We start from the raw sequence: 13,396 nt of genomic DNA, 5'->3' as shown, positions 1-13,396 counted from the left end.
AAATGCTTTGTGTGAATACAAACTACACTGTGAGTGAGGTGAAATTAGAAATGAAAGATTCCTTAACGAGATCTCCGAGTATGCGTTGTTTACATATATACAATTTATTTATTTATTTCTACCAAGTGGCTCTATTTTACTGATCACTCACAACGGTGACTTCTGCCTGCAGACGTGAGCAGTGCATCAAACAGTTTATCCGCAGATTAGTCTGGCTCCTGGATTACTAGTCTGGATTACCTCCACCTTATTGAATGAAAAAATGCACAACGGTAACTAAAATGCAATCCTAAAGGACCGCAGAGAAAAGACAGAGAGGAGGGGGCGGGGCGTGATGCTGAAATAAGCCGAAGTGACAGATTATTTTTAATATTTTGAGACTCAGTCAAAAAACGATCAACTGTTTAATCCGGAGCAAAAACGCGACGTGGTAACGATCGCAACCCTTTCAAAAAAATCTTTTTAAGTGTCAGTCACATTTCTTCAAGCACACCGAGAACCTTTCACGTCAACTTTCGTTTGCGTTTCCATTTCTGCAACGGCAGAGATTTATTTTAAGTGACAGATGTGATGGATCGGGCAAAGCTGCCAATTAGCGGTATGAACATGCAGCGCCCGCCTGTCAGGTTAGTGGGGAGCAGATGGGTTAAAGATCTAATCAGCCTGCAACTGAGTTAAGCTGGACGCAATGCAGCTAATGGCACTAATGCACCTAAAGTGAGAATACATGATGGTTATTGCTGCATTGCCAGTTTTAAGGTGGCAAAAGTAAAAGAAATTTAAAAAAAAATGTGGGAGACAAAGCAGGGGCTGAATTGCTGCCAACTCGCTGTCTGTGTGTGAACGACGGTGGGGCTTCAGTGCGTAAATGCTACTGAGAGAAACATGAGACCAGGGGAGGTAGAGGGAAAGGAAAGAAATATGCACATAAACTGGTTAATGCGCACAGGGGCAGGGGAGAGCCGCCCTTTGCAGAGACTGGAATGGGGGTGGGGGGAGGGAGTCCCCAAATGGTCAGAGAAACCCTTTCTGCAGGGGTCCATTGTCTGCTGACCATGACTATGAAAAGAAAGCTGATTACAGGAGACAGCGTGTTGTGTTGCTTCAACGGTTGCCTGCAGTTGATCACTACACGTTGCCGTTTCGTCTGATGTCTCCCTTTTGTTATCCCCACCTAAAAAAAAAAGAGCTTCACAGCTTTGCAGTGCGATGCCTGGGCTTGCTTTCTCAGGTCTGAATTGCAGGCTGCGAGTGTTTCTGCTCTCTTTTTCCCCGCATCCTGCCAGATAAAGCAAATCCTCCCTCTCCTCATCTCAAAATGACTTGTGTATTATTAAAAGCTTTTAAATGGAGCAGAGTGCTGGCTGACTACCAAATCCACTGCCTTGTTGCCAGGGAAACACATACCCATGGTCTCCACTCCTCCTCCTTCTCAGTGCTTTTTTTCCCCCTCCCACCCCTCCTCCCCTCCCCGGAGGCTCATATTTCAAAACCATCAGCAGTCTTGTGCGCTCACACTGCTGCCTTTCAACTAAAAGCTTTTTGTGCTTCCAGTGAAGCAGAATGGAGGGGAGAGAGAGCAGATGGGAGTGGTTAGAGGAGAGGGGAGGGAAAATAAAGGGCCTCCCTCACCGTTGCCAGGGCAACTTGATGTCACGGTGACATCACGCACCACTAAAAGCTTTTAACCGGATTCCTCTCCTGCCTTAGGCCCCATTTTGAGTCCTCTTTCAGCTAGACTAGGGGGAAAGGCACAGGCAGGGTGGTGGTGTGTGTGTGTGCCTTCCTGCTTCTATCCCTCCATTACTGGAGACTCAACACGGCTCTTTAGCGAAGTAAAAGGCTTTCAAAACCAACCTCTAAAGCTCTGCAAACAGAACCAGCACAGGTCAAGAGAGTCATTTAAAATTTAAAAAAAAAAAAATGGCATCAGAGGATGGTTTCAGCTACCTGATGCCAGGCCACAGTGAGAAACACAGACGGGCCCCGAACTGGACCGATGGCGAAATGAAAGCCCTCCTGTACGTGTGGGAGGAACACCACAACGAGCTGAAAATGAGCAAGAGGAACGCTAAGGTTTACGAGAAGATGTCCCAGAGGTTCTTTCAGCTGACAGGAGAGCAGCGCTTCAAGGAAGAGATCAAGATGAAAATCACCAATATGTCTTTTCAGTACAGGCAAGTGCAAAACCCCGGTCCAAAGTCGTGGCTCCAGCTGCTGCATGACCACCCCCCCCCCCCCCCCCCCCACCACCACCACCACCCATTTTTTTTGTTTTTGTTTTACATTTTCTCTGCTTTAACAGGCGACTGAAAGCTACAGTTGGCGAAGGCAGCGAGGCGCCGGATTGGCCGTACTACAAGGCCATAGAGAAGATCCTCTCCAAGCCGCTGGAGAACGGCAGGGTGAACTCTTTGGAGTTTCAGGCCTCTGCAGCGGGTCCCTCCACTTCCTCCCAGTCGACAGACAACCTGGTGCCACAGTCAGACGAGGGGCTGATGGGATTCCTGCCAGAGTACACAGGCTCCTCGGACGAGATGGAGATCAAACAAGAGCTGGACTCGCTGAGCTCTGATAGTGAGCACACACAGGGCTCCAGGTAACAGGAAATAGAGGAGACACACAGTGCATGTGTGTGTCATAGTGAATATGTGCACTTTTGAAACACTCATAAAGATAATAATAGATGAACTGACCTTTGTATGCTATTGTTTCAGAGAAGCAACCCACCAGATATACAGTTTTATGCAGTTTTCAGCTTGCCAGCTATAACTGAAAGTGACTACCTTTCCTCAGCTGGGTTACTTGTTGCTATGCTTTATTTAAACCTTGAATGCTAAAATTATATACACGATTGCTTTTTTCTCTCTGCGTTTTAACAGTTTTGTTAGTTTCTGTAAAGTATACTTACTTTACTTACTTACTAATAATCTGTGTAGGTCTGTCTGTTCCTCTGATCCACTCCAGACTTGGTGAGTCTGTCGCTGGGGACTCTGGCAAGGGCAGTGCTCAATTTTGAGGTTGTTTAGATGAGCGGTTCTCTTTTTTTTGGGGGGGGGGCTAAATGTAGTTCCTTGTTAAAAGTGTTTCCACACTGACAGACACACACACTATCTTTCTGGGGACATTCATGCAATCCCAAGCCTCTTAACTCTACGTTTAGCCATAACAGCTAAGTGCTAAAGTCTTAAATTCACCCTAATTCTTTAACCCTAAAACCAAGCCTTAGCCCTCAAATCAACTTTTAATGGGCTGAAAAATGAGTCAAAAAGTTCTGGCTTTAAAAAAAACCCCTCATCACTCTGATGCACTAAAATTCAATCTGGATGTGTTTTCTTGTCATTATTGTTGTTGTTGGCATTAGTTTCCTGTGGCACACCACAGCAAACGCTCACTCATGCTTAGGGATGGGTATCGAAAACCGGTTCTTGCTGAGAACCGGTTCCCTCTGTTTCAATTCCTTGGAATTGTTTGCCATTTTTGCAAACGATTCCCTTATCGATTCCCGTCGCCACGAATTACGTCACCACGTTGCGGAGTGTCATTTACCTGGCAGGAAACATGGCGGCTCAAACGCTCAAAAGTTTGGTTATACTTTACGAGAACGGATGACAACAGGGTAACTTGCAATACTTGAAAAGTAGATATTTCATTTCAGGGAGGAAACACTACGAATATGCAAAAGCATTTGCTCACAAAACACACGATAACCTTAAATGAATGTCGTGTTTTTAATTCCGCTCCGGACTCGTTAATCTCAACCCAGCAGCAGCGGTAACGTTTGTACGTCCTCTCCCGTTAATGCAGCAGGTAAATAATCAACTAACAGTGCATATTATGTTAACGCGATCTGCCTTCTTACAAAACCTGCCATTACTGTGCATTTAGGTGACCATGATGAGAGAGACAGACAGAGTCTGGCTGGCTCAGATGCTGCCAGTTCTCGCTGCAGTCTACTGGTAGCGTCTCCTTTCAGGCCAGGATAGACGAATGTCACCGAGCAGTGACTAAGTTTGTGGTCAAAGGTTTGCACCCATTTGCCACAGCAGATGTGTTTAATTGTAGGCAGGGACATTACTGGATATTCTTGTGTAATTGTAATTATTGCTACAGAAGAATATTTATGTTATTATTTTACATTTACAATTTTTTTCCTGGGGACCCTGTGACACCCCATTGAAGAGCCGTAGGCTGTGTATCTCTTAAGATCTCACTGTTGGGTTTGTAAGGCCATGTTACTCCTAAGTTTCTATCTTGTTCAAAGAGAAGATATAAAACAAAGTTCTAAGATAATCGACCTTAGTGTTCTCCTTTTTTAAAAAGAATCGATAAAGAATCGAATCGTTAAACAGAATCAAAATTGGATCGGAATCGTGAAAATCTTATCAATACCCATCCCTACTCATGCTGCTTCTCCAGAAAGCTGCAGCCCACAATCTGCCTGTACTGGTTAGGCAAAATCAGAAACATGCATCCAGCTGATGTGTCCTCAGGGCTGTCTTCTTATTAAAACTGTGCCTCTCAATTGTCTGTCTTAATTGTCAGAAAAATCTGTAGATTGTAGCTACCAGTAATAAGCCATGTTTCACTCCCTTTAAATGCCGTCCATAGCATTGTAAAACACTTGCAATGATTTACTTCTATGATTTCTGCCTTCGGCGCGAGGAGCCGATGCACACAAACCAATGTTATGTTGAAGGTCGTGGAACTAACCTGTGAAAATGCGAACCCAGTGTGATCTCTTTTTACTAGGCACTGCCTGCTCTCTGCTCCCCCAGCTCACATCCTATCTCGGCCAGGAAGAGGAAGGCCAGCAAGCACCTGTCCTTGAAGCGGAAGAAACTGCGAGTCTTGCAGGCTATGCTGCAGCAACAGAAGAAGTCGAGCCGGGCCATGGAGGAGACGTGCAGGGAGGTGCGTCGAGCCGTGCACCAACAGAACCTCCTCCAGGTCCAGTGCCTGCAGCTGCAGGAGCGCATGATGAACCTCCTGGAGAAGATGATCCAGCTTCCCGCCACTGCATCAGCCACATGGGGTCAGAGCGGTGTGAAGGATCCGGGAAAACCATAAAGTGTATATTTTTTGTTTTGTTTTTTATTGGGGGGCATTGCCTCACCTATAACCTTGTTGAATACAAAAAAATGATGTATTTTATTTTGGCATTCCAGGTTTATCCTATTGTGAGTAAAGCTCTGTGTAGAAATGGTAGAGACAGGCATGAATACAGGCTTTTACCATTTCTGGAGGAGTATCATTTGTAGAAGATAAACATGTTATTGCATTTGTTAGCACTTTAGCATCAACATTAAGTCAGGCTCCACTGTACATTTTCATTTTAGGAACAGTTGTATAAGATTTCTTGATAATTTGCCAAGTACCCTAATAAAAATCACTGTGGGAACAACAGCCATCACTTTTTATTCTTTGCCAGGATAATTACATGTTACATGGGAGGTCTGATGCCAAAACAGGGCAATTTGATATATATGGAAGCTTTCATTCAAGGCAGAAACCCGCAGATTTGTTTCTTGAGAACTGACAACTATGCAAAGATAACCTGCTGCTGTCTTTCACTCTAACATCCCCCATCTCCGTGACTCTACGGTACAATTATTGGGATGCAAAATACACAGAGGGTGGAGGCTGACGTTAGCTGAAATATTAAGGTCTTTGCCTTTCAGCCCATTTTAAGAGGATTTAGAGAAATAGGGGGGATTAGGCTAGTTCCATCACACATTACACCAGCTCAAAGGAAGTCACTCCTTCATGAAAATGAGAAAGCAACATCATTTGTTTCCTTATAACACACTGAACTGTGTGGCCTGTGTTTGCATAGTATGCTCATTGCTCACAGCCGTAATAAATAAATCATAAAGTGCAACGTCATTGCATTAGACTTCTAATCCTGTTGTTATATAGTGGTTTGTCAAAACGGCTGTCAGCTTCTTGCAAATGAGTAAGCTACACCGCACATGAGTAGTAAGGCCAGGGGTGAGGCAACCGTTGCAGCCCTTTGACCAGAGTTAGTGTTTACACACCATCCGCCGTAAAGAGCCGCAGTCGAGTGGAGGGGAAGGAGTTAACCAGAGGCAAAGTGGATGAGACATACTGCAGTAACCGCAGTCATATGGGTAAGACCTTTTTTATTTTTACTTTTTGGTTTTTAAGTGATCAACTTATCACCATTGCATGGGCAGTGCCTTTTAAATTTCATTATATTCCTCCTTTTAGACATATGTCAGGGGTGATTACAGAGTCTCCAGAGAACTTTCTGTGCTCTCACTTGTATACTTAAGCAGAGTTATTTATTAAAAATATCATATATAAAAAAATATATATACATACTTTACTTTACTTAAGGGAAAAATGAAGCTTGTCAACTGCCATCATTGTCAGCCAATAGCGTCACTCCCACTGTTTGAATATTGAACGCAAAGGAGATGCTGATTGGCCAGTGGGAGGAGTCACATGTTCCGGAGACGTTACGCTGTCATGGTTACAGTGAAAGACGCTTTGTGTTTTCCGTGATGAGTGAATGGATGGAGGTGGTGCCCTCGAGCTCTGCCATATGGAATACCGAATCACTGCAGGGAGAGAATAGAGAAAAAAAATGGACGCGTGAAGCGGAAAATGTAAACGTGGTAGACTCGTGTTAACGTAAACGTAAAACCCGTGGGCTTTTTTTTTCTGGCACAACTTTAAAAGCAGGTACTGTTAATTTTTTTTTCCCGATAAGGCCTTAATTGTTGTCAAAGTTTCGAGCTACGTTAACATTTTTTGTCGCTTTAAAGTTGCCAAAACTCTAAAAAAAAGTAAAGCAGGAGCTAGCTTTCGCTATTTTTGTTTCGGTTTTTTTGCCCTCATAAAATGACTCGGGCGGTGACTTAAGTGTTGGAACATTTAAAAACTGGCTTACCGACACCAGAGTCCTTCATTAAAGTGGTGGTGAGCAGGGAGCCAGCTGGCGGTGTGTTTTGGGGAGTGGGTGGAGGGGTGACTGGGAGTAATATGCGAGCCGTGTTTGCACATAAAAGCTGCCTCTGTTTTAGCTCTGACAGATAATTGCAGATATAAGATTGATGTGGGTTGCGTTACTTGGTTATTAAATGAAACTGATTAAATTAAATTAATTTGTTGACTAGGTGAGAGCAAAGAAAGCTAGAAAAACACCCTGCTTTTTCTAACACTGCTTAAAAAATGTTATTCTGTTTTCAGTATATGGTCTTTACATTATTTATTAGCAGTATTCATCAATAAAATAACCATTTAATGTAATTAATAAAATGTGCTGTAGAACTTCTCATTAGTTTTCACAAAGAACTTTAGAGCTGTCGTTTATTTGCAAGTATTTTTGACATTTTAATGCATGAGTTGTAATTTATTAAGTCTTTGAACAATTTGATGTGGTGGAAAAACATGTCGTCTTCTTTACTTTTTGTCCTTGTGTTTTGCTTTGTGTTACCATAAGACGACAACAACACAATAGTGTTGGCAACGGACAAGTGTTACAGTTCCCACATGCGGCAACAAAGATGAGGATACAGGGACAGCCTGAGGGCGCGAGGAGGCGTCTGGATATGAATGCATCCGGTGAGTTCAAGAGCGTGGAGGTCATCCGTGGTCGGGCTGGATATGGCTTTACTATTTCAGGACAGAGGCCGTGCATGTTGAGCGGCATCCTGGAAGGAAGCCCGGCATACTTGGTGGGGCTCAGACAAGGAGATTGCATCATGGTCATCAATGGAAGTGACGTGTCTACTGCTTCTCATGAGGCTGTGGTGCAGCTGATTGGCAGCTGCAAAGGACCCCTGTGCTTGGTGGTGCAGGCTGAAGGCCGAGTGTTGGGAAACCCAATCCTTAATGATGTGAAATTTGGGTTTCCTCAGAAAAGTGGCGTTTTCCAAAAGGCAAGTGTTTTCCGCACAGTCTCAGATGACTCAAGCAACTCCTCCTTTAACGCGAGTTGTTCGGTTGCCGCCAAACAGAGGCCGGTTTCAGAGCCGGATATGTCACAGTGGTCACAGCAGTGGAGTGCTTTAGCTGAGCAGCCAAGGGAGGAGACTTCCACGTCTGGGGATGCAGACTCTGTTATTACAGACGAAGCCAATCCAGACTGGGGTGTTTTGAACATGACTTTGGTGGTTGGCTACCTGAGCTCCACAGAGCTGATTTTGAACACTAGTGAATCAGAGGACTGTTCAAAGGCCATTCTGGAGAGAATCCGACAGCTGGGCACTGAGCAGGACACCCATACCCTTGTGATGATGAAGATCATGTTTGATTGCATTCGTCTTTGTGACGACGCTGGAGCTGTTTTGGCAGCTTTCCCTGCTGAGAACCTGGTCTTGGGGGCTGTGTGTACTGAAGACCCACGTTTTTTTTGCCTGGTCACCACAGGGCATATTATTAATGGCCGTGTGCCAGAAGATAGTCCTCTGCGTGCCTCCTGCCATGTTTTTTTCATTGACCCAGATCTGGGAAATCACAAGGATCACACTGGGATTGCTGGCCGTTTTGGTTTCAACTGCACTCCAGATCCAGATGCCTCGGGCTGCCTGGAATTCCCACAGACTCCCCCGGATGTTCTTAACTTTGTAACAGTACTTTACAGCGACATGGGGGAAGCTGTGGAAAGACTAAGAGTGAAACTGGACGCAGAAGCCCAGGAGCATGCCAAGGAGAACGTCAGCACTGCCAAACGTGGCAGTGCAAGCAGCAATGGGGACAGTGGTATTGGAAATGTTTCTCCCCCTGAGGAGAGAGCGGACAGGGATTTCCCTTCGGTGATCCAAAACCATCCTGGGGCCCACCTCCCCAGCTGTCCATGGGATTATCCTCCGGCTGAGGGCCTCACCCCAATAACCCTCTCCAAGAATGGCCAAAAACTTAATCCAGAGAACACTACCAGCACAGATTCCCTTTCAGAGTCATTACCTGGCCCAGATTCTTTAGTTAGCTTTTATGGAGGACCCCCACCCAGACTACAGTTCCAGTTCAAGCCCCCACCACCTCTTATGCGTTTGGATAAAAAAACAAACTTCTCTGGAGATCCTCTCAGAGGGAGCCAACGGTGGTTCTCAAAGCCAAAGTGGCCAAAAGTCCTGAGTAGTGATCCAGCACTATGTGAAACATCCAACAACAACTGGCCCTCACACAATAGTCTTAGTGCCAGCACCAATAACCTGCCACCTCCAATGAGCCAGATACCCTCGGAAAGATACCAGTCAGCTGAAGTCATGATGCTGCCTCCCAGGGAGGAATGGACCAGAAAGTTTGTAGAACAGAGACAGAAGCAGCAAAAGGATGGCAGCACTAGAAATGTAAGTAAGACACTCTTTCTTGTTTTCTATTTTTTTTTTACTTTAAAGCTGCAATCTAAAGAATTTAAAAATAAACATTTCTTATGCTGCCATTGAAGTAGTTAATGAGGTTTATGAGTATGTATAAATAACCTGTGATCTGAAATACAGGTTTCAGGCATTTAACTTCCACAAGAGTCAAATATGAAAAATCATATATTTATCATGTTTTTGAACCCAAAAGGTTAACATTTCTTGATAGTTATTTACAAAAAAGGGCAAAAATGTTAGAAAATATTTTTTTAATTTCACTTGTGAGGGAGCCATTATATGCTCCCCCCCCCCCCCCCCCCCCCCCCCCCCCTGTTTTTATCTCATATGTACTTTTAAAATTGCAGATGCTCAAATTAAAAATGGCACACAGCAGCCCAACTACCTGCTCTTTGTATGCTGCAGCATATCCAAGAAAGTAGTTTTAAAGGGGAGGATGTAAAATAGTTTATTTCAGACTGAGCAACTGCACCAAGGCCCATCATCAAATTAATAAGGATTATTTTGAGGTGTGAGTCATGCAAAGCTCTAGCAAGCTAGAATACAAGTCAGAAATGACGTCCCTGTAATAGGTCCTTAATATGTCCTCTTGAAGTACCTGGTGATGTTTATAGGATCTTTATAGGTGTCCTGACAGAGACATTTTATGTGATCAGCAACAAGCATGAGGTGTCCTGTCTTTCACAAACTCTTTAAAACTTTTTTTTGTATTCTTGTTGAATTAAATGCTTTTACTTAAGTGCTGTGCAGGTTTCTTTGCTAAAATGTAAAGTTTATTATTCCTGTCACCTTGAGGCAAGAGCATCTGCTTCTGTGCTTATGGTGGCTCTTGAACTATTAAATGCTCAGAAAGAATTGAGTTTCCCGACATCAAGGGGGTGTTAGTAAGTCTGTTTTTGGTGGCACCTAACATGAAATAAAACACCACTGCTCAACGCTCAGTTGGTGCAGTGTGTCAATTGAGCTCAGAAAACACCTGCTGAAAGTTAATGTGCAACTCTATAAAGAGGTTTGTTTTACTGTTGGTTTCCTCTTTGTCCACAAGATGTCCCTGTGTATCCATGAGCTCCAAGAACCACAATTACACGTCTAAAGTATCTCTGAAGTCGGCTTTTTCACTAAGCAACAGACTCGAATTAGTCAGCATGTAGGCGAGCTTGTGTTTGTAAATAACTTTGTAATCAGGGACACGTGCAGCGGGCTTTAGATTAAGTTTGGCTACAGAATAATCTCATGTGATATATTTTTTTTAAGTTTATTTCTTTAAGAGAAGCATTGCCCTGTGTTTCCAAGTCAGAGCTTGATTGCATCTTTTCCCAGCAGCTTGCATTAGATCAGAAAAAAAGACTATCTTGAACAGGAAGCCAGACAAATTACAGGGTAGAGCCCATGTCATGCAGCAGTAATTATCTGCAAGCAATAGACACAAAACCTCTCCAGTCACAAGAGTATGTGGTGGCTGGTTAGAATGCAGTATCTTTAAGATATTAGCGATTGTGTTTCCATCTGCAGTCCAAGAGACTGTGACATTAGTGTGCAATTATATCTGAATGTAGAGGCACCAGGAGAGAAATCTGTCAGATCTCGCGGATCATTTTAGATTCCCAGAAAGATGTGTTTGAACAAACTCATCTCAAATTCAATTCTCACTTTGCTTATACTGTTACATTTTCATTTTCTCCTATCCGCGAGTAACTCCATTATCTTTGACTCTCCGGGCAAAAACGTGTCACAAACACTTCAGTTCTCTGAAAATTATGACATTATCTCCGACAGTCATAGCAAAAAATTTCTGTAGATAAATAGATGTCAGTGACAGTAGTTTAACAGTTACTAAGTTGTAGTTTGGTAACTTGATTTTCTAGGAGAGACAGTGTCTTGTGTTCAAAAGTTAAATCAGTAATGGTGATTTTAAATACTCTTGCCTTCAGGGTTCCAGGTTTTGGGGTATAGGCGCTATTCGTGCGTCTAAACGTCGTTCTGCCAAACGTCTCAGCCTGGCGCGATCGCTGGATGACCTTGACGTAAGTTCTTTTTCCTTCCTCACCCTTTATGCTATGAATTTGAAACATGGAAAGTGTTTTTTCATTTTAATGCTCGGATGCTCTTCTGTCCTTCCCATTCTGGTTGGCCTGTATGTACAAAAATTACCTCATTAATGTGGACGTTTGAACCATACCCCCTCCCTTTTACACTTCAGCTTTTTTTCTCTTCTTTTTTTTAACCTCACATTTCCGTTGCCTTGAACTCTGTGTTTGCAAGGGATGGCTCACAAAGTGGTCTTTGTGTAAGCTAGAGGCATGTTCCTGTTTGTTTGGTGTCACTAATGAGCGCTGCTGCACGATGGAATATCATGCTCACATTTTCTCATATTAATGTTTCTGAGGAACCCTCTTTCTGCAGTGGGTCTGTGCATGCACGTATTACTTAGGCACACTGATTCTGATTCATATTCACAAAACTACACACACACGTGCTCTTATGTCTTGTAATTGTTCCGAATGCACACAAACAGGCGCAAAAATGATCCAGAAAGTGGCAGACTGTATTGTGGGTCCACATAGGAGCACACTTGCAGGATCCACATTGCACTCAAAACATCACACCACAAATCTGCTTCTCAGGAATGTCTCAACACACACTAAAGAGCACTGTTAATAATAATAAAATGTTTACCCCAAGATGTCTTAAGCTACTTTCTTAATCAGCTATAGATTATAATACCCCACCTCCCACTTCATCTCCTAATCCTCACTGTATGTTCACATGTACGAATCTGAGTAGCTTTTGTTTTTAAGCGAGGTTACAAACTTTTACCAGTAAAAAAAAAATTGAAAAAATTAAAAAGTGTATTTTTATTTTGTTTCATAACTTCTTGTTGGCTCGTGTGCAAAGATTTCCTCACCGTGCGTGGGTCTAACGGTGTGTTTCATTGTTTACTTTTTATGACTTACCAGAAATAGCTAATTACTTTGCATCAATCAAGAGTAAAATTGCCTCTGAGTATGCCATCACCCCTAGCAACTAAGACATCTTTTCTCTAGTGCTGTTATGAGGTGTCTATTCCTGCCTGCTGTTAAATTTAAAAGGGGATGTTTTGAGCTGTCATATACTCTGCTTGTACAAAATAACATTGGCTGAATAGAAAGGTAGGTGTTCTCATGCTTGAAGCAGTCTGTGAAATTATCTAATCTCTTCCCCCCCTTGTCTCTCAGCGTTAGTTTGATCTGTTACATTGTTTTGTAGATCTTTGATATCTTTGTTTTATCATCTCTATGCTGGTGGGACCTGCAGTGGCACAAACAAAGAGAGGCAGGCTTAGGCTAGTCTCAGTTGGCTCAGTTAAATACAGCATATGTTTTGATACTAAGTGTTGATTATCTACAGACAAGAGTACTACATGACTTCTGTTAGTAATTACATGCTATCTAAAAGATAACTATAGCTTCATTGTCTGAAAAATGAAGCCATTGTAAAAGAGCTTTTAAACTTGCATTCAAAACAGACAGCGGGCCTATTTGCTTAAATGCTAGTTTCAGGAGATTTCAAATAAAACAAGGTTTCATTTTGTAAATTAAGAGTCAGACTAACAGCTTTTCAGTCTCAAGTAGTTAGTTTTTCTCAGTTTTGCACTCACATTTACGTGCCCATTACTCCTGGTTTCAAAACACCAGCAGTGCCACAGTGAAAATAATGAGTTGTGAGTATCACAATGAGATTTCACTAATTAATGGGTAATCTTATGGTGGCTGTGTCCATGTTTTATATATAATCTATGTAGGAACACTATAAAATGACAGAAAAATGGAATACAATGAAATGAAAAAATGTAACTTTGCTTGTTTTGAAATATAGGGCTCATTTTTTGTGCTGTGCAACAATATAAAACAAAATGGACAGTTTAACGATTCTTTTAACATCAGTGTGAGTATTTCCAACTGACGACACTAACGCCTGTAGCTTAAAGAAAAATATTGCTCATCCTTGCTTAAATTAGAGCTGAGCTTCATAACAGGTTGCTGTATTGTGGGTTTGTTTGTCTTTGT

The 13,396-nt window shown here is 42.8% G+C and overlaps 2 protein-coding genes across 3 annotated transcripts in view; both read left to right on the top strand.

The window, feature by feature from the left end:
• The first annotated feature begins 1,509 nt into the window (after positions 1-1,509).
• Positions 1,510-5,399, top strand: msantd1 (Myb/SANT-like DNA-binding domain containing 1). Its single transcript, XM_004571204.3, has 3 exons — positions 1,510-2,177; positions 2,306-2,599; positions 4,779-5,399. Exons 1-3 carry the CDS (start codon positions 1,924-1,926, stop codon positions 5,068-5,070), a joined length of 840 nt encoding a protein of 279 aa, XP_004571261.1. The 5' UTR covers positions 1,510-1,923; the 3' UTR covers positions 5,071-5,399.
• A 1,113-nt stretch (positions 5,400-6,512) lies between these two features.
• Positions 6,513-13,396, top strand: part of LOC101487447 (regulator of G-protein signaling 12) — a 48,737-nt gene continuing 41,853 nt past the window's right edge. Inside the window, exons 1-3 of one of the 2 annotated variants that reach the window (XM_076881821.1) lie at positions 6,513-6,708; positions 7,469-9,320; positions 11,282-11,374. In XM_076881821.1, the coding sequence (XP_076737936.1) occupies positions 7,533-9,320; positions 11,282-11,374 (1,881 nt within the window). In that variant the 5' untranslated portion in view covers positions 6,513-6,708; positions 7,469-7,532. The remainder of the gene's footprint in view (positions 6,709-7,468; positions 9,321-11,281; positions 11,375-13,396) is intronic. The other variant, XM_004571203.4, reaches the window with a different exon arrangement.

This window comes from Maylandia zebra, linkage group LG3 (genome assembly GCF_041146795.1).
Source record: "Maylandia zebra isolate NMK-2024a linkage group LG3, Mzebra_GT3a, whole genome shotgun sequence".
Lineage (NCBI taxonomy): Eukaryota > Metazoa > Chordata > Actinopteri > Cichliformes > Cichlidae > Maylandia > Maylandia zebra.
The sequence above is the reverse complement of the archived record's forward strand: the minus strand, read 5'-3'. Positions and strand labels throughout refer to the sequence as shown.